Consider the following 23,194-nt stretch of genomic DNA (forward strand, 5'->3'; position numbering starts at 1 on the left):
GTTACACAGCTGACTCCATTATGATAAATAATTGTTACTATGTGTAACAATGTGTAGTCATTCTGTAAAAAAATATTACTGATCCTGTTAATGTTAGGTAGAGAAAACAAGATATAAAACATTAATTTTTTACCATAAAAAACTTTTGGTATTCATTCAGAAACTTCCAGAGGTAATACAAGTAAAATATGAAAATTACATTTTTCTCAGATTAACATAGTAATGACTTTGTAAATTCACAGACAAATCTACAGTAGAAATACTTTACTTAAAAAAAATAATCTGTTTGTATAAAACAGAGTTGTAATGTTTATTATTTTGAAATTTTGCTAACACATATTGGACTGGCATTATTTATGTAGTTAAAAGGCCAAATTATAATTTTCATCTTTGAAGTTTATAATACTCATGCTCCTTCACAAGAAAATTATTTGAAAAGTTCCCAAAATCCTGAAATCTTACCTATATAAAAGCTAGTGTGTGTCATGTCATACTTGATTTCTTGAAACAAAGAGTCATAAGAGTCAAAATGATGTATTTATCCTGACAGAACAGCTTGATTACTGTCTGCGTATTATGATTTTAGTGATAGGGGTGCAAAAGGTCTGTGAAAGAAGGGGATGACATGAAATCTTTTAAGTGTAGTGAGTGTTGGTATAATAAGCCTAAAGACATAGTGTTGGATCACCTAACCCATAGCCAAGTCCATACAACTTATCATGAAACTAAAAAATATCAATTCAATTTTAAACATATCATTTCTGAATTAAACTACTTCATGTTATATCATTAATGTTTTTAATGAAGAACAAAATGATTTAATCAGTGAAGACACTAACTTAAGAAATTAGCAAATTGTTTCCAGTTTTATCATCTGCACATTTTGCTTTATACTTTGAGTACATAGTATAACAACAATATTAGGTTATACTTTTGTTGCTAAGCAACATGTCAAAAAAGCCACTGTTGGAACAAACTATTACCAAAATACAATGGCTTTTCTATATATTAGAAGTTGTTAATCTAAGTGACTTTTATCAATAATTATTCTATGAATATGACACAAATTCATTTCAAGAATGATCTTGAGTTTAATTGGCTCATAAAGAAATTTACTGACATTTGACTTCCTCCAATTGTACTTTTATGCCTCTTTGTTTGTCATGCTTGATTTCACAAAATGTACTGACTTAAGTTAGCTATGAAATGTCAAGTTAAGATATGCTATAAGGTGAAAATGGAAGTATTTTGCATATTCATTTTTGATGAGCCATACACTAGTGTGATAATAAAGCTCACAGTTAATATTTCAAAACAAAACTAGAGAAGAAATTGAAATTATGTACAGAACAAATATCTAATTTCTATTCAGCTTCAAACACTAAGTAACATAAGAAAAAGTATTATGCTTAAATAACAGAGAATGAAAAACAAATTACAACAAATATATGTTTAAAGTACATTATTGTATGTTTCTAGTTTTGTAGTAAACATGCTTCTTAGAACTCTAGCAGTTGATGAGAATGTTAGTCAATTCAACTATCAAGTGCTCTCAATTTCTACATGCTATTAAAGGTTTTAAAATGGAATAAAACTTAATCTTTCTGAAAATTAGGAACTGTATCAAATAGCATGAATTACACTTGTTACAATATAAGATTAAAGCAAATGTTCCTCTAAAGTTCATGACACAAAAAGTTTTAAATATTTATACATAGATATCAAAAAAATCTGTTCAATCACATTCAATATAGAATTTCTTTCTTAATCATACCTGAGTATTTATTACAGCATCTTGGATCATGTTATTTTCATTTACATAATGCTTTGGCTCACTTGATCTGGAAGTTTCTACAGAACTTGGACCTGCTCCTTGATTCACTTCTGAATAAACTGGAAGGGTTGACACCTGAGTGTTAAAACAATTTCAAGTTGATTTTTGTGAGACTGATTGGACCTTCATACAATTTGGTATAGAGGTTTCTACAGCTCACTGTATTACACACAAATCTTTAGGTACAGTACTAACCAAATACAAAATTTGGAATTTAAAATTGATACCACATGTCAAATTTACTACTAAATTATTAAAGTTGTATTGTTATACTTTAGAGTATATCATGTTTTAACTTGCAACATAAATGACGCTATAAGTTTCTTTCATAACTTTTTACCACAGACTATTACTTGTAACTTGAGGTAACTTTTCTTTTGTACAATTTACAAGAGAGGCAAAACCATATCTATGAAAAATTCATACATGTTAGCTAAAAACATGCAAAAATATACAAAACTTAAAGTCTGAGTTGTACAAAATATTTTATCCAACTTCTCAGAGTCACCAAGTGAAGAACATTGAAATATTACAAAATCAACATTATTTCTACAAGCAATTACACATAAAGGGCATTATGTAACTAAGTATTTCTCTGCTATTATTACTAATATAAATTTGTACTCAAAATCTCTCTTACAGTTAAATATTATATTGAATGATAACATTACAACAAGGACTCAGGACTAGATGAAATCAGACAAAATAAGTTTATGACTTCAAACCTCTTGCTCTACAGGACCTAACCTGCACTGCTGAATAACGTTCATCTGAGACTATGTTGCTTGGTTCTCCATATTGATCAATGTCTCCAGAAGAAGTGTCATAATGTTGCTCTCCACCATGGAATTCCTTTACTGCAGCACCTTCACTTATAAAATCAGCCTGTCAAACATATTATGTTAGAGTATTTGAGCTCTCTGAAGTACTTTGTCACATTATTTCACTTAAAGTGTACAGCATTTGCATTGGATGTTTTTAATAACATTACACATTTATAAAGGTGTAATTACAGTAATTCATCCAACTGTTATTCATAAGCATGAAAGTTTACAAGAAGTGTGCACATACATGTGATGCAAGATAATAAAAGCATACAATTTTAAGGATATAGAAGACAAACAGAAAGCCAGCCACTTCTTATCCAAAAGGATATCACTCTATATCATTTTAATTTCTCCACTCTAAAATACAACTCAAAGAATGGCCAAACATCTCAATGATTTTAGATATATCAATCTCAATTTTCTAATTCTAATAACAACAACAACAAAATTCAATATCTTGAAACCTATCCAGACAACTGTAATGTGTATACTATACAACATAAACAACCCCTAAAAATCTATATAACAACAGAAAAAATAATAATTTGAAATTAAATATTATATAATCAAATTACAAAGGTCAAATTAACTTACTTATCTACCAATAAAATTGGTCTCATCTTACCAATATTTGTTACCCTGAGACACCCATGAAAATAACAAAAAAAATCAGTTCAAGTATCATTAACTTTATTCCACCTTAAATTTAATCACAGAAAACCTAAAAGTAAATACAGAATGCAATTATTAAGAAGGGAAAAACAAATACTGGAAATAAATTCACAGTAAAGACTACATATTCTTAAAAGGATAAAGCAGTTTAACCTACATATCTATATAAACTAACTCTAACACTTAAAATAGACCAGGATTGTATATTATTAACGATATGAGGATATCATAAGATTTTGACCCTCTTAAATACTAGGCAACAATTTTCAAGTTTCTGTTGTATTCTGCATTTTGTTCTTAATATGTAATTTCAATCAAAGGGAACAAGTTTCTTTCACCTTAGTTATGTACAGCAGTAGTATGAGTCACCAAGAGTATCACAAGGGAAGTTCACTGTAGCATGAGACAGTGATTTAATGGCGAGCCATGTGATAGTCCAAGGGTGTGATAATCCTTGTTGACAATAGAATTGACCCTAGCCATATAAATATCATGTACACTGAGAAAACCCTGTATTTGTTGCCAAGTGTTTACTTTTCCTATATAAATTTTAATAATTTGTAAGTGAAAAGAAAGATTAGTATGTAAAAATATGCTAACCACACTATATCTGTCATATCCTGTGTCAGTGAGTCTTTTTACCAAATGCCAGTGCTCATCAGGCTAGCTGGGAGATAACATAGTGCTCTAGGCACTATTTACATCATATTTAAAACAATTGTAATGTTGCAAGAACTACAAAGCTGTTCTATGAAATAGTACCTGCTGATTCCTCCTAATGTTTTGAAGATCCTGCAGGCTGCTTTAAAGAATATTAGTGTAATCAAAATGCCACAGAGCAAGTGGAAAAAAGATATTGGTATAGTTCCCATGGATACTCTTATTGTAAATATTTATTTTTCTAGACAAGTGCCTTGTTTAGTGTCCTTCAAATTCTTGTACCATTGGGCTAAGTCTTTACCAGAAGTGGCATTTTTCCACAACACTGAGGGCTTATGATCAGGATGAAAAAAACAGTCATTGGTAGTGGTTTGTTGGGTCTAGAAGAAACCCCCTCCTAAATATTAGACTGATGCTACAGAGATAAATTACAAATATCTCATTACAGCCTCAGCCTAGGGAAGGACTATCACTTGATGCACCTAGAGCAAATGAAGAACTTCTCCTTAAAGTTTAATCTCATCGCACAGGATATTTTTGTGTGCAGTCTGACAGGTCCAAGGACCCATGAATAATTGTTGACCAGAGAAGAGCCACCCTGGCACTAGTTAGTATCATCACTGATCATCTCAGAGAGACCAAGTTTGCTGCTGGTGGATGATAGGATGTTAACTGTGAGGCAGTTTTCAGCCTTTCTAAAAGTACAAAAGCTTACTACCAGGGCAACCACTAGTCATGAAGGAACCATGAGATCACACAGACCTGATGCAACATTATTCAGGAATTTCTAGACCAGCCTAATCCCCTGCTTCCACTAATATTTTCATCACTCAAAACAGCTCATGACATAGGCTGAGAGTCTTAGAGATTACAGACACCTGAGACAGAGGTAAAGCAGGTTTCACCTCTGATGTTTAAGGTGATAGTGAAGGATGATTTAAACCATTCCAACTAGAATTACAAGTATGTCACAGTCTGGAATGGAAGGACTTTGAAATAGGAATTGGAACACTTGATCCAGAATTTAAACTAGTAAATCTTTAACAACTAACACCTAACTAACTAAAACAATGTAGCAAAACTTGGGTGTAAAGGGTATTCTCACTTCACTAAGATAGTATCCACCATGACTGAAAGTGGTAACTTCAAACAAATCACAGTAAAGAAAAAGAAAACTGACAGCAGCTGATCTACCTATTATTGTTAATAAAAAACAAACAAAATTGCCACCAAGAAGTTGGTTAAAGCCAAAGATAATTTTTATAATAAATTTAACCATGTAAATGGAATACACCTGATGGGGTATTAAACATTATATTTGCAAACCAATGAGTATTTTTCTAGAACTATTTTTTATGGCTAATCATGTAGTATGGCCAATAAAAATGAGCTGGATGCAGCAATATTTAAAGAATTAAATCTAAAAAAAACCACTAAATTTAGGAGCATGTGTTTAAGTTACAAACACTTAAAACATTTATTTCAAATATGATCTTTGTATAATCTCTCATGCTATATTATTCAGAAAACACAGCTTGAATGGCCTGTTGTTCTAGCAGTAGCTAAGAACATTCAATTAGGAAGAATTTTCTGTGTGAAGAGAAATTCACATACACTTAAAAGAATCATCCGAAAATTACACCTAATGTGCTCAATATTTTATTTGATTATGACTGAATATTTTTAAACATGTAGATTAAACACATTTCTCTATATTTTCTTAACATTTCAGTAGAAGTTACATCAATGCAAACTGTTGGACTAAAACCAAACAAGTAAAAATCACATGATATTGCTCTATGCTCTATTCTTATCTTTAATGCTATCCACATGGGCTCATTCTATGTGACGGACCTTTTAATTCTAAATTTACCATCAGTTTTCATACTATAACTTTTGATATGTCAATCATATCTTCATAACATTTGTTAAGTTTTTAGAAAACATTACAACTCTTTTGTACACAAAAAATATAGAAAATAGTGTAATATTTGAGAATTAAGTATTTACTTCTGTGAAAGACAAGGTTATAAACCTGATTTTGAAAAAATTACACGAAATGCCAACACTGGAACTACTATTAAAAATAAAAATTCATTGTACTTTCAAATATCACTATCATCAGGGATATAGCATTTACAAAATATAAATGTAATAATTTTCTTCTTTTCATTTACTTACCTCACAACAGGTTTGAGTATGGGGTGGCCATACTAACGAAGCTGCTGAATGAGGGGGTGGACTAGATGTTGATGATGGTTCTGGCAAAGTTGTTGCCATTCTAATAATACCATATGGCTAAACAAGGTATCTGTTATAAAAAATCTTTATCAGCAATTATATTTTACTATATGAAAACTATGAACGATCAATGCTAGAAGTAATATAATTACTATGTCATCATACTTATAGCTACTGTCAATAGTTGAACTTAATATACTGTTTTAAGTTATGTCACACGTAAAAAGTAAATATTAAGGATTACTTTAAGCAAATATGCATTTGAAGTGTTTGTGTGTGCATATATATATGTCAAATAATTATCAAAGTTTGGCAAATGTATAATATGAATGTTTTTCAGCAACAGCTCAGAACCTATAATTTATCCTATTTTTAAGATAAAAGTTCAAACAACTAAGACAGACATTATTTTTTCATATTCTTGAAAACTGATTAACTAAATTACTTCAAAACAATATTTTAGCTAAAAGTCACATACATCTCAAATCTATATACACATTTTGTTTACAAGTTTGCACTGATGACTTTAAATGTAGCAAATGGTTTTTAAACCTTCAATTTAGCTCTTGTTTATGTGTAATAATACTAGTATACCTCCTGTCAAAAGTGATGGAGCAAGTACTATCACCTACAGCCTACAGAATACCTTAACCTCACACTTCATAGCTCAAACAAATAAATTTTGCAAAATCAAGTTTGCCCAAAAAAAGAGTCAGTAAAGTGAAGTCAACGACTGTCATACTGCTAAGCAACAAAAGTTTAACCTAATGTTATTAGTTTATGTACTGAAAGTACTAAATACAATATATAGACAACAAAATTGTAAAAAAATATTTGTTCATTTGTTAATCCAATTTTCACTAAATATTTAAGGTTTCATGGCACCCCTTCCCCTTTATAGCTCCCTTGCATCTCCATCACTAAAATCATAACGGGCAGCTACTAAATGAACTACCCTAGCTAAATAAATGCATTTTAGCTTTTATGACTCCTCGTATTTCAAGAAATCAAGTGTGATGTGACATAATATAAAATGATTTTAATATAGTTTATAGTTTATCATATCAGTAAATTTCCACGTTATTAGCTCTCATCATTATACAATATAATTTCTCTGGTTCCCATCAGTAACATCAACTTCATCCTTATCCTTCACATTAGGTATGCATTCTATTGCTTTGGGTTTTAAGAAGTTTTTGCATTTGCCTGTTTACACAAAGTGACGAGTAAGTTAACTATGAAGTAAGAGCTAGATATTGGGTTTCTTTTCACAATTTGATAGAAGCACATACAGGAACTAAACAAGTATTTCAACAGTGTTTTGTTTATTCAACAGACACCCATGAAAAAGTGATCACCAGAAATGGTAAAGATAGTGCAACATTTGGAAACTAATCAATACTAGAACTATGAAAATCAAAATCAGGGTTAGACTTTATAATTGTCTTGTCATGCCCATCCTGTAATATGGTTATGAAACATGGTAGACATATGAAAAAGAAAAAAGTTAATGCATTCTATATAAACAGCAAGTATCAAATATTGAAATTATCATAGAAGGATAAAACATTAAACTCTTAGGTGCTGAAGCACACGGGAGAATACGATCTACTAGATTTGGTCAGACAAAGAAGTTTGAGATGGACAGGTCATATTGTAAGAATGAATGACACGAGAAATGTGAAGCAAGTTATGAATTGCAAGTTTGAAAGTGAGGCAGAAGAAGAGAATAACCAAAGCTCCTATGGAAACAAATGTATTGAGAAAGATTTCAGCAAAACAACCATTGCTTAGAGAGAAATAGAAAAGATGGCTCAGTATGGAAGAAAATATCATTGATGAATGGCCCCATGTGTCAGAAGACACAGGATGGACTAAGTGTAAATAAGTAAGAAAGTACTATTCCAGATGCAAGTTAGATTCAGATATTTACCATTCTATTAAAAAAATAAAACTACCTCAACTAGAAAGATATCTCGCCCTTTTACTTCTTAAAATTATGACCCCTTGAAATATTTTGGAATCCTATCAACTCTCTTAATTTTGAATACTTCAATTACATTTACCTCAACTATTCTCTTTTCAAGAGAAAATAGAGTAACGGATCTCAACCTATCTTCATAATATGACAATACATCAATCCTAAGAATCATCCAAGTAGCTCTCTTCTCAACCCTCTTCCCAAGATAAAAGGACCAAGACTGAGTGCCACAATGTCTATTTTCCAACAATCCATTGCTGTTACAGCCTTTAATATTATATTATATACATAGCCATCAAAGGGAGGCCTAAGCAAAAGCCAGCATTTCCAATACAATATGGCTATCACAGCTGAGAATCTCATCAATGCCAGGTAGGCCATGCACATCCCCTATTATCAAACATAAATTACTAGTGACCTGAAAAATTAATGAACTGTTGGAATGAGGGGTATTCCTCAGAATACACACAAAACCCAAATTGTTGACTTTATCACTTGCCACAGAACACTGTGTGAAAGGCTTAAACTGATACAGTTAAGACAGTTAGTATTTAAATAGCATGCACAATTAAATATCATAAAGCAAACTAACAATTGTAATATTGCACTCATTATAATTAAATGCCACCTTTGTTCAACTAACCAACCAAAATACATCTGTAAAATCACAGTATCGTCAATACAATTATCAAAACTTGAGATTTCTAGATCTGCAACAAACATAACCAAAATCATAACTAAGATCCTATAAATGTCATTAATTTCAATAATGAAAAGAAATGGTCTCAGCACAGAAGATCCACATGTAACATAAGATAAGAGGAAGAAGAAAATGGTTGGAGTTCATTCTAACTGAGCTTACTGGAAAGTACATTTACTTTATACAGATCTGCTTATATTTTCTATATATGAGGGTCTTGCAGACAACTGGAATAGGAGGTAGCTTAGGACTCTCCACTGGCTTTATGGTCATCATCAGAAGCATTCAATGTGAATGATAGTTGGAAACCACTGCCATTCTCAAAATAGGATAATTTCTATAATAATATTTTATTACCTTCAAATTCAACCAAGCCACTTACTTAGTGAGAAACAAAATCAACCTGGCAGTGAGTATTGCCAGTTGAATACACTGTTCATCAATTGATTTCTATAGGTCTGAATAACATATTCAGACCTACACTAAAAATTATCTCATGAAATTCATCAAACTTGGATGATTTTAACGTAACAATCACTACAATAGAATTAGATATTTTAAACACTGTTAATAAAAGTGACAATAACAAAATAATAATAGTATACCTTACTTATGGAACATGGAAAACACTACTATCAATGACAGGTATGGATCATACTGAATTTCTAAGAAAAATTTCAAGCACTTTTCACAGACTTTCTAAGTACTCTCTCTTTAGAAGTTAAAAATCTACATCAAAATCAGTTTCATTTGACTGAAATTTTATAAACTTCCTCCTTATTTGTTCAAAATTTAAATGTACAGTAAAAAAAAAGACTATTTATTACATTTAACTCTGCAACATGTATTAAAATTAGGTATATTCTACTATTATAATATTTAAGTATATTTCAAGTACTTTTGCACAAAAAAGGGCCTTTTCAAGGAAGTGTATGCACCCTGAACAGATTTATACCTACTGAACACTGTAACATTAACCAAATACAAACTGAACTTTACAAAGCCCTTTCTAAAAACAACCAGTGGCCAATAAAAACCCACTGGCAGTATAACTACCATGGAATGGCATCCAAGATAAATTACTGTGACACATTATTGTTTAGGTGTGGAGTCATGTAGTTGGACATTACCAAAAAATACACCAAAAACACAAAAAACTAATGTTCATTAAAATGTAAAATAATAACACTTAATGAACACCTAAATTCTGTAATTAATAAATAAATACCCAGAATATCAGTTCTGAAATTACAAAATAACAATGATAATCATTATACAAATAAAGCAGTATGTTACACATAATGAGTTATGTCTAATACAACTACTTCCACTTCAACTAGTTTTTGTCACTTATGACAAGAAGCAGGCAACAGGAAGTTAAAAAAACAACTAAGTGTTCTGTAATGGCAAAAAAATAAATATGACATACTTCAAGAAAGTTCAATAATAACAACGATAAAACAATTTAGAAATAAAATTTATGATAATCATTAATATAGCAATAAAGTACTTAGCAAAAAAAAAACTAATATAGTTTAAAGTCATACCATATACACTACTGTTAAGCAGCAAGTATAATGCTTTAACTAATGGTGGTCACTACATTACAGCAGTTCACTTTCATCATAAACCACTTTCAAAGGAATTAAGTAGCATCTAACTAAACAGATGCCTTCTGAAAATTGAAGAAAAGCAAATCCACTATTTTACCTCATCTAGATAAAAAGTAATATCCTCAAAAATGTTACCTGAACCTTAAATGGTTGGCTGAGATAAAAAGCAAAATGTTATTAGTGACACCTAGTTAAACTCGATCTTTGCTACTAGCAGAATGCTTCATGGGTCAATATTTAGGTCTTTGTTTTTTACACTAATTATACTAATAAAGGCAAAATTATTAATTGTCATGTTCGTTTATGAAACTGAACTCTTGGGTATTTCTCACTATATTGAGAACATTGTAGTAATAAAGAATGCCCTTAATCTATTTGTAATTTGGACAAATAAAGGCATGTGAATGAACACAATATGCAGTAAGTGCAAGGTAAGGCTTTGGCTTTACCCAAATGTTAATCTTGTTTAATATAAATGGTAATCCATTCACAATGTGACTGAAGAAATGGATATTGCAATAATAGTAGGTAAGTCACTCAAGATATGAGACAGTGACATGTTGCTAATAGTAAAGATAGAGCAAAACCTAATATTACATATTTTTGGGTCACTAACAGTCTGTATGCCCAAATTAAAGTCACAGTTGATTTGAGCCATTATGGATAAGTTTTGAAATAATACCTCAGAGTTTTAAGCATTTTCTAGAGCTTAGTGTCCATTACACAGGTAAGCATAGCGTATTAGTTCACTGAATACATTTTCACTTGTTTAATCACTTCAACATGACTTTATAATGCTAAAATTTAAAAACATGTGATTCTCTGGTTGCAACATTATCAGGATTATGTGATTTTATATCTGTTTATCATTCCTTAACAAAGTTAATAAAATGTTTTTGAATTTGTTCTTTCCAGTAATAATTAATAAGGTGTCATGAGTGTTTTTGCTTTTGGTAGCAAAAGTAAAAAAATATAGAAGTTCATTCTTTTAAAAACTAAACAGTTATATTTCTATAGTGTATCATTAAATTTTACCTCACACTTTCTGCTGATAGTTTATCAAGAAACATGTTAAAACTATAACATAGGACAAAATATACAAGTTTCTAATGAATAATGCAAGTAACAATAAATCAGTTTGCATGTGAACTCAACATTAATGATCATCACCAGATCATGGTTAGAAGAAAAAAAAAGCATGATTTTTATGACTCTACCTTTTATCAAGCATTTAACAAAAATATGTTTATATTATTAGCAAATTATGCACACAGAAAATAGAAAATACTATTTTAGTTTCCTTCAAATATTTATGTTCTCAGCAACTGTTTCCACCTCAAATACATTATGCTTTAAGAATCTGAAGACAGGCAAATTATGGTGTGAATTTTAAATAAACCATGAATGAAAGAAAATAATACTATGTTAAAACAGGTCAACTACATTACATCTGTCATATCCAACATCAACAAGAAACTTTTCCTAATTCTATGGCTCATTAGGTTAGCAAGGACACAGATAATAATATAAATTAGATAGCAATTTGTAAGTACAACTGTTAAGCTGTGAATCAGGTTAAGCAAGTGAATTGTAATCATTTACAACTCAGATTTGCAAGTGATAATTAATAACACTCTTTTTTTAAGCTGAAATTTGTAGCTATATGTTATAGATGCATTAGGCATTATGTAAATAGAGACAGTGTAATAAATCAACAAAATAAAAATTGAGGAATTTTAGGCATTCAAAAAAGATACTTCTACAAATACAGTAATTAAGAAACTGGCAGAAACCACAAGATGTTAGTTACATTCTTTTTTCTTTTTTTTTAACAGCAGGCATAGAATTAGGAGGATGGGGTTTATGCCCCCAAATTAAAGCAAAGGGTTTTCCCAAAGAATTTGAATACAAAGTCTTGCAAAGAGAATTTTATGATGCATTTATAAATATATTGACCTGAAAACAAAAGAGGTATCTATAAAAATAACTAGTTACATTTCACTTGAAATACTGTGAATGATTTTGGTATTTTTATCTAAGAAAGCATACTGACCTGTTGGTAAGGTTTTAGAGAAACCTTATTATTATTCTGGGAACAGAAGAAATATCTTTTGAAAAGAAGTTAGGAACTCTTACACTTGTTTGATCTTGAGAAATCAAGGATAAGTGTGGTCTCATACAAATGTATATAGGAGATAAAGAGAATAAATGCATCTGATTTTTTTGTGCAGGATTCTGATAATAATAAAATGGAAGGACTTGTGTTTAAGATTTAAAGAAAAAAAGGTTAGGCCACAGTTAATATTGGTTTATTTATCTAACAGGATGATTATGTTAGGCTACAGTTAAGATTGTTTTATTTTTCTAATAAGATTATTAGGTTATTATCATATAAAGGAGAAATCAACAATTTCCTGAACAGGAAAATAAAAGTTTAAATTTTTCATATTTTTTTTACTGAAAAGTTTGTTGTTTGTGTAATATAATAAATTCAGTTTTTATGCAGTATTAGTATTTGGAGCATAGAGAATGTAAAATTCAGTTTCTTCAGTTAAAAACAAATTTTTCACTCAAATGAAATAGCAAAATTAATAAACATATTATATATTAAAAAGTTATCAAATTACACAACAAAAGCTTCATGAATATCAGTTATTATTCAACCTGAAATGATTAATAATGAAAATGATTAACACATGCAAGTTTCATTTGAGTATAATAAAGAAAAATTGTTTGTTTGTTTCAAATTCTATACTTAGCTACTCAGCTGTCCATCTTTAATTTATCAGTGACAGACTAAAGAAAAGGTGTGTGTTTTCTTATAACAAAGCCACAATGGGCTATCTGCCGAGTTCACCAAGGGGAATCAAATCTCTGATTTTAGCATTCTAAATCTGCAGACTTACCACTGTACTAGCAAGGGACTAAAGAAAAAGTAACTAGCCAACACCAACTACTAAAAACCTTCTGAGACACTCTTTACAAGTAAATAATATGACTGACCATCACACTATTACACCCCCCCCCCACTGAAAGGACAAGCATGTTTGGTGACAAAAACAAAACAACTGTCATTAATGAATATCTTTCTAAAATTTCAGTAATAGTTGCAATTTTGTTATCATACCATCATTTTAGAGGTTATATTTTAAATGACTTTTATTTTCACTATCAAATAACTAGGCCATTATGTAATTGCAAATTGGCATCACTTACACATTGGTTCTGATGATATGAGCCTTTACTAACTTTAACAATTCTTTCTGCTATACTTTTGTCCATACTACAAATACTATCTTCTCTCTTTTAATTACTTTGGACATGTGCACTAGTAAAGTGTCTGGCTTTTTTCTTTTTTTTTAAGTAATAAGAACCATCTTCAGCTAAGACAGTTTTATTTTTCTAACAGGTTGGTTGGTCTTTGGAATGGGAGGCCTTGAATGTTGTAAAGGCAGTAAAATTAAGTGAGCTTAAGAAAAATCTTGGTAAGTACATATATTATTTATTTATTAATAATTTTAGTTCAGCTTAAAGGATAGACCAATAGATCCCATGTTGTCCTAAAACATTACATTATTCATGTATTTTTAACTTATAGTAAAGCATTCAAGTTCAAGAAAAATCCCACATAAGAGAAATATATTTAGTCAGCTCTACTGATGACCAGGTATATATTCGTTTCAGCACTGAATGCATTGTTTACTCTGATCAGAAGTTATTACTCAAAAGGTTTTGGATTTATTTGCAATAGAAAAATTGTGTAATTTTGAAACATTCTGTTATATGCTATTCTGACAATATATGAATGCAATTAACTCGGACTAATATTCAGTCTTAATTGCAAAACAGTGAGGACTCTGATATACATAATTTAAAGCATTCTACAGTAACCTATAATATTCTAAAATGAAACATACAGCAACACTGTATATGCAACTCATCTTTAAAGAAGTATCATGTAATGACAAACTGTAAATACCAAAATCACAGTGTGGAACTATGGTACTAGAATATTTCACTGCTTTCACGTTTCTGATGAGGCAGGAAAAAAAAATAGGCAAAAACTTGTGTAATCTCAGTTTCACTATGATGTCTGGCAAACCCTGTATGTAATAAATAAAGTATTAAGTGTTTCATATTGTTGCCTCATAGTCTGTGTGAATAGGATATATACATGTATGTATCATTTTCTCTTTCTTAGTCAATTTTTTTTCAAAGTCTAAACCTGATAAACTATCTGTTAAAATTGTGATGAATCATGACTACTACTTTATGACCACAAAATTCAAGTTAACATTTTCGCTCATATTTTAACAGTGCAGTTAGAATAACCCAGTAACCAAAAAAAAATATTTTCTAAACCTATTGGGTATTACTATCAAAGCCATCGAACTTTAATCTGTAAAAAAAATGCGATAACCCTACTCGGATGGTATGTAACTTCAAAGGGTAAGGGTAAAAACCAAAATTTGATTATCATTACCATTGATTAATTCGACCTTTCACAGAAAGTTATTATTTATGGTTATGATAAAAAGCTGAAAAATGTATTAATGTTTTATAAAGCTACGTTTAGTAGTTAACCTTAGCGTAGCTGCAGGAATCGTGTCTATGACTACACAAATTCAGACAATTTAACTTTTTTAAAATAAACATGTAAAGCCGAAAATATTGTAGCCAAATGGGCCAAGATAATCAATATTTGACATTTGTAGTTTTAACGTACTAATGCCGCGGATCGACTCGTAACAGTTACTATCAAAATTAATATCAACAACGCTACCAGAATTCAGTTCTCTCACGGTCAACAAAACCATACGCGAACCCATTTCTAAAGTTATCTCCCCTACACACTTCACTCTTGTCTCTCCTGTAACAGGACTGTACCTAAATTGGTCAAGGGAAGAGGAAAGGGTGGCAAAGATGAAGGACTGTACCAAGAGGACAAAAGCAATGTGGGTGGAGACACTGAAGGGGAAGATAGTTCAAAATTACTCGCGTATGAATTTCAATTGTATCACCTGTATTTTTTAATACCGTTATTTGCTCCAACAATTTGAAAACCTACCTTCTTGGGTGTCACTGATTTGATCAATTTTGGTCTTTAATTTGACTGAAAATACTCTAACACTCTAGTTCACCCACCTCACAAATACACTTTTCATTCACTACGTTTTCTCTCGTGTTTCACGAGAATGTAATATGACAAACTGGCAAGATGGCGCTATTAAAAATAAAACATTATTCATCGCTGTTGCAAAACTTATTCGCTGCATGAAGTTCTCCCAAATGTTATCACAGAAGAGGGTTCATAATATAAAATCAATGTATTGGTTGGATAAAACGATAACTACTCGTATACATATAATTTAAAAACAATAAAGGGCATGTTGGTCTATCTAGGTCGTTTAATAAACGAAATTTCAAAATAAGAATAAAACATTCAAACCTAGTGATTATCATTAACATATTTATCAAGTTGTTCTTAAACTCTTTTAAATAATCGGCATCCATCACATTTTAAAGTAACTAATGAAAAAGATCAACTACCATGTTAGAAAAATAAAACCACCTAACCTGAAGATGACTCCTAACCTGCTAAAACCGTTACTGTTAGTCCTACCATTCTCACTATTAACTAACCTTGTTGAATTGAAGAATTATAACTACCGCACATTTAACAAGAAAATAAAAACGGTTTATTCATATAAGACACCACAAATACATCAAACATGTACATAAGTATGAGAGACGAAAGCACTTCCTTGTAAATGGTTTATTAGTTTGTTATGTTTTTGTACAAAGCTATAAATTTTTAATTTTGAGCGTATGAACTTGAATTATTTGTTTGTTTGGAATTAAGCATAAAGCTACACAATGAGTTTTCTGTGCTCTGCACATCACGAATATTGAAACGCGGTTTCTAGCAGTGTGAGCATGCAAACATGCCATTGTGCCACTGGGAGCAACTTGAAGGAAAGAATACAACTTATCATTTCTTGAGGTTGTATTTTCTAACTGCATAATTAGACTTGATTATCATTCTGATAATGTATCTGTGGCCTAAAAGTGGCACTTTTTGTGGCAATAAGAGGAACCATGTATATATATTGTCTGGGCGCAGTGATAATTTGGCTACATCTGACCTACCTTGAAATACAGAAGTATTTAAGCTAGAATTAAAATATAAAAATGAATGATGTAATCACTCTCTATATATTTATTTAGAGTAATTAAATTTGTAATGACATCTGGACAAATCATTAGCGTAAAAAGGAAAGGCAGAATTTTCGCTTATCTTTACAACTTCTATACAACCGGTTATACTGTTGTTTATTTTGCTTTTGTCAATAAAAAGCTATAGAATGAATTATATGCACTTTGTCCACTGTAGGTAATTGAATCCTGTACTTGAGAATTTAAGTATGAAACCTCTGAAGAAATATTTGAATCTGATTCTACCATAGGTTATTTAACACTGGATGTAAAAATGTATATATTCTGTTGCAAGATGGAATAATTCCACACCAGAACGATTAAATCTTACGCCATAGAAAATACAAGAGGCTAAATGACAAAGTATGGCAGCATTTGCTCTGGCTAGTTTTCTTTAGTGGAACCTGAAATGGATTTAGCTACAAGCTCAAGCAGAGGAAACAATCATCATTAAAACAATATTTTGGTTTCAAGTCCGGTTAATCATGGATTTAGCCTCACATTATATGTCAGTCAGATTCAACTTTGTAGCAGATGAAATACAATTATGTGAATAAATTATGCCGACAAGATAAGAAACAATGGTCTGCAATTGTGCCGTTAAAAGACAATAGTGATGCAACAAAATATGCAAGTGTTATATGGTGTGCTATGGAGACAAAGACATCATTACCACATACTTTGTTGAGAGAAGTGACACATAAAACGTTTTTCAAAGGAATTTTTAAACAGTTAGCTATCTGAGTTCTGGTGTTTTATCTATGCTAGTCTGCAATTAGGAAGATTTAGTTAATTAGTTTCCAGATGAATTACCATCGATATGAAAACAGAGACACAAACCAACCTTATAGGTAGTGTTTGTCCTAGCTAATTTATCATGTTCAAGGACGTACGTATAGGCCCTAAAGTCTCTTGGTAGAGAATTCAACGAACTGCTCAAGGAGTTTATTCATATGATTATAGTACCAGATAATGGATTGGGTTGTACAACAGTCACACATAAATTGTCATATATATAAAGGTGACAAAAGTACAATAAAACAACTACCACACAGGATTCTATGGAGCACCAGGAATACTGTCAGCACTGAAATTAAATCATTGTTTAACAGTGGGATAAGAAATCTAGTGAACTTCGCGGTAATTCTATTGGGTAAACTACACGATACTAACCAAGTATATAACTTTGACAAATGAGGTTGTCAAATAAGGTCATAGGGAACTTGTGGTTAGTTTTGACTGCTGATCATAATCAGAAACTTTAACATACCACCATGAAACATTTTGCTTTCATAATATCCATGTTAATGTTTGTAAGTGCTTCTATTATACCCCCGCTAGTACAGCGGTATGTCTCCGGATTTACAACACTAACATTAGGGGTTCGATTCCACTCGGTGGGCTGAGCAGATAGCCCTTTGTGGCTTTGCTATACAAAAAACACACGCTTCTATTAATTCGTTAGTGAAAGTTTAGGAAAATACATTATAATGTATTTGTTTGTTTAGAATGTCGCGCAAAGCTACACGCGGGTTACCTGTATTAGCCATTTCTAATTTAATCATGTAAGACTAGAAAAAAAGCAAATAGTCATCATCACCTACCGTCAACTCTTGGGCTACTCTTTTAAGAACGAATAGTGGGATTGACAGTCACATTATAATGCTCCCACCGCTGAAAGGGCAAGCATGTTTGGAGTGACGGGAATTGGAACCCGCGACTTTCAGATTAAGAGTCGATCGCTCTAGCCACCTGGCTATGCCAGACCTCATTATAATACCCCCTTGTGCAAATTAATTGAAACAAAACGGAAAATTACGATTTTTTCAATTTTTTGCGTTTTTTTCTCTGAGAATAAATTACGATACGATATTAATATACAATATGACCGTCTTTATTTTTCAGAAGATCATTAATCCGCTTTGGCATCGAGTCCAGGAGCTGACTGCAATCTTTACTAATTTTTTGGATTGCAGTACCACATCTCAATTAGCTTATCTTTCGTAGTACAGTCTTTTCCCCGAAGTCTTTCTTTACAAATCGCCCAAAGACTTTCAATAGGATTTAAGTCTGGAGAGTTTTCAGGCCAGTCCAGCACCTTTATTCGCGTTGTAGTCATAACATTCTTCACAAGTTTCGATGTGTGGCACGGAGCCAAATCTTGCTGAAAAATGCCAGATCCATCTGGAAATCTCTTTTTCAATTCTGAAACGACTCTTCTCTGCAAAACTTCGTTGTACGAAGAAATTAGTCTCGTCACTGAATAACATCTTCCTCCATTGTTCTTGTATTTCAGATCCATTGATGCCGTTTTCTCTTCATTGAGTTGGTAAGAAGTTGTTTTTTGACTGGTCTCCTTGCCCTTCTAACGCAATTTCGAATGACGTAATATTCCTCAAAATTTCGTTATATATCCCAAAAATAGATCAGCCGTACTGCAAAACACAGCTAATGACGCCGTCTGTGTGAAAAAATGACTATTAAGGGAAATCAACGGGTCCAGCGAGCCTACACCGGCCGCCATACTGAAAATATTGTAAAATGACCATTTGTTTCAATTAATTTGCACAAGGGTGTATGTCACCCACAGTATATCTACCATATCCAATGTTAATGAAGCCTTTTGCCCAATACCAAGGCTTAATGGGCCAGCTGTAGTAGCAGTTTGAGTGCAATATATATATATACACACACACACACATACAGTTAATTTTTATGAATATCAATTGTTACGATGTAAACCAGATTAAGCAAATTAACTGTAATCGTTGTCAATCTTTTTAAGTCATTTTATAAATCAGATGTTTATTGTAATAATTAATGACATTATTCATTGTTAACAAACGTTTGCTTGTAGAAATTTCGTAGGTTTTAAAATGTTACGTGTAAGCCGATAGGATATGTTATGATATGTCACCTTGTGAGACTGCACTAGTCTTCCTGAATTAAAGTAACGGAGTTGTGTTGTAACACAACATAATAAATTGTCGTATAAATCAAAGAAAATAGAGTACCGTTTTTGCTATTTATTCCACATTTATCTAATTATCCGAGTTTTTACATCCTCTAATTTGATAGCAATAAAAAAAAAAGTTGAATGGGTCTGATTGTTGTGTTATAATGTGAAAGGGATTTTGAAGTTGTTCCTGATGTCTTATTCTGCATTAAACTTTGTGTATACGAGTTTACTTTTATTGTGAAACATATGTGTTGCTAAATAGTAAGACTGAGCTTCAGTCACTTCATAAAATCTATATCAGAGAAGGAGCTACAGTACTATAGTTTACACTATAGAGGTTATGTTATTTCTGCTGCAACAAACTTGTTTATGAAATGGACTGAGACTTACTCAGATAAAGTTCTCTCAATCAATATCATATACATTCCAGTAAACATGCTTGGTACACTTTCCTTTTTCAAAGTGTTTTGATTTCGGTTTGTAGTAAAAATAAACATTTTTCACTGTGTTTAAACCCGTGTTCAATCTCATTATTTGCTTAAAACCCAGTCTGAAATATCAGATTATACTTTGAAATACAGTATTTTTTTATCTTCTTGTTATTCTGTGGCTCCTACCCAAATATTCGAGAAATCTGGATAAGCTGAGAATACCACAGAGTAAAAAGGAAATACAATAATGTGACATTACTGAGTAGGATACTGTTATGGAAGAGTATCTATTTCACTTAATGATTATATTTATTGTTGCTTTTATAACCCCTTTATTTCGAATTCAAATGTTAAAACAGAGAAAATGCTATTTGTTTGGAGTTGAAAGACTTGAGGTAAGCAGATAGAATAGTTAGATACATTGGCATGATAATTATAAGAGGAAAGAATTGAGACTAGCAAAATTCCTTTCCCAGACGCAGGAATTTTCGCCAATGCTGAAAGGTTGTTGACATATTTAGAGCTATTGACAAAGACCTGGGATACTTGACTGTCAGAACTCGATATATTCTAAACAACTACTCAAATCTTCCTGAGATTTGACTTTAGGATATATGTTGTAAAAATGAGTGAAGACCATCGTGATAATACACAAACTGATACATTCAAGAATGAATGGCATTGTCTGTATAGTACTTCCATGCGTTCATTAAACAGAGCAGCTGAATCAAATGTTTAGTCAGTACCATCTCTGACTGGTAACTAATATGAAAGTGCTATTAGTGGACAATATAATTCAACTGAAATTGCCTCACAAGTAAGCAAGATGGCCAACACAGACTGGTTAAGATGTTGATCAATAGGGCATTATTTAATATCCATATGCGAAGAAGTACACTGCTAGAAGAACCATACCATGGAGAAACCTGGAATCAAGTAGAGGTGATGGGTGAACTACCTTTAATAATTTATCATGCTGTGACCCCTGTACAGATATCTACGACTCCAAGAGTAGTCTTAAAAGCCCATTCCATTACACTCACGACATTAAGAATTTTACACTTCATAGTTGGGTAAAAGACCAGTGGTGAGAGGTGATTTTTGAAGCCACATGTACCTGCGGTACAAATGTCACCCCAAACAACTGAAGATCTGAGTAGCTTCTTTAAGAATTTCAGATAAGTGATTACCTGGTTGGGCTTGGGAACAGGTAATAAAATGCTTTACCTTAAGTTGGAACCGTCTCTGACACTTCTACTATATTAGATTGCGTATATATGTATGTATTTTGTGACTGACAGTACTGATAATGTAGTGTGGCTGAACCATTATAGAAGTGTGGTATATTCAGTTCGAACTGAATTTAGTGTATGCTCAAACAAATGTTCAACAATACATTACATAGTAATTTGATTAAAGATTGTTCATTTTATGCATTATTTTGTCATTTTGATTTTACTATTGATTTATCTACAACTAATCTGACTGAAATTATCTCCTAAACAGATCAAACGCAACGTTTCTTTTATTGTGACTTGACATTCACATTCAAGCAAAAGTACGCCCATAACCTCGGCTGAAGAACAGTTTTTGAATTTCTTCCATAATATGCAGTATTATAATATACCTCTTCTCACGTACAGGTGCTTGTTTTTGATAGATTGGTTGGTTTGAATTTCCTGCAAAGCTGCACGAGGCCTATCTGCGCTAATTTAACAGTGTAAGACTAGAGGAAAGCTAGCTAGTCACCACCCACTGCCAACTCCTGGGCTACTCTTATTACTAATGAACAGTGGAATTGACCTTAACATTATAATGTCCCCACAAATGAAAGGGCGAGAATGTTTGGTGCGATGGGGATTCAAATCCGCGACCCTCAGATTAAGAGTTGAGTACCTTAATCACCTGGTCTGTTATTGATAGAAAAGTTACATTGAGCTATTTGCCGTGTCTACCAGAGGAATCGAATCCCTGATTTTAGTGTTGCAAATAGGTAGACTCAACACTGTCCAACCTTGGCAGAAATGGTATCACCACACAGTAACAACAGAACAAATAATAAAACCAAGGAATAAGTATACGGTACATTCATATACCAATATTGAAAGGACTAATTCTGCTTGAGGTTCGTGATAACTACTTCTATGTTATCATAGTGACCCAGTTGCAATAGGTACTTGAAAACCATATGCATGCTTTAAAAAGGGGAAATATGGATGTTGTCAGTGTGTTTCATGCTATATACGTTAGTTTGTGTAGATTTAATGATGTACTTTCATTCGATATACACAAGGTGAAAAATGTTAATAAAAAATGAGAATTTGGTTTGGGTATCGTCTTACATACATTTAGTACAGATCACAGTGATTAGCTTATGTGACACTCAATATTATATCTGAACAAGGTAGTTGTTAATACATGAATATCAAAACCAATTTGTAGCATTATAAGTCTGCAAACTTACTGCTATGCTCGGTGATGGAGGAAGTTTGCACTACAAAAGGAAAGAAAGAAAATATATTTCAAATATTAATTAGCTATGACTGACCAAATTTTACGTTGAAATTTGTTTTAAATTCTTGTTCAAAAATACCCAACTTTCTAAATGATGGGTTTGAGAAACGTAGGATTGCCAACAAGATCAATCGTCAATTCTCATCCAACTACGTGGGTTTGACATTGATTCTTACAGAGTACTTATGGCTCTAAAATGCAGAAAACATTTCTTAAAGTGATAGTGACCTATGAATCAGAGTATTAATAGTCCAGGCACACTAACCACTAAGCCACATACAGCTCTTTTCTTTTAAAAAGCCTTGCAAAAAGTTCATAACATGTAGCTTTTGAAACAATCTCATTATGTTCCAGTACGTTTTTCATGATAGAGAAAATTTAAACAAACTACAGTACTTTAAGGGTTGAAATAAGTAATATTGTGGTTTGTTATAAATGCAATTTGATTTGAATTTGTACCCTGTTAAAAGAATGTAATCAGCTATGGTTTATATTAATTATTTCCTCAGACTAGAAACACTATTATATTCAACTGCTATGTTATTT

At 31.8% G+C, this 23,194-nt stretch overlaps 1 protein-coding gene across 1 annotated transcript in view; it reads right to left on the minus strand.

The window, feature by feature from the left end:
- Nucleotides 1-15,722, minus strand: part of LOC143254938 (uncharacterized) — a 66,478-nt gene extending 50,756 nt beyond the window's left edge. The window contains exons 1-4 of the mRNA XM_076509848.1: nt 15,597-15,722; nt 6,175-6,304; nt 2,582-2,719; nt 1,775-1,909 (exon numbers count right to left, since the gene is read on the minus strand). Of these exons, the coding sequence (XP_076365963.1) occupies nt 1,775-1,909; nt 2,582-2,719; nt 6,175-6,273 (372 nt within the window). The 5' untranslated portion in view covers nt 6,274-6,304; nt 15,597-15,722. The remainder of the gene's footprint in view (nt 1-1,774; nt 1,910-2,581; nt 2,720-6,174; nt 6,305-15,596) is intronic.
- Nucleotides 15,723-23,194: the final 7,472 nt, after the last annotated feature.

Source organism: Tachypleus tridentatus, chromosome 7, assembly GCF_004210375.1.
Source record: "Tachypleus tridentatus isolate NWPU-2018 chromosome 7, ASM421037v1, whole genome shotgun sequence".
NCBI classification, from domain to species: Eukaryota; Metazoa; Arthropoda; class Merostomata; order Xiphosura; family Limulidae; genus Tachypleus; species Tachypleus tridentatus.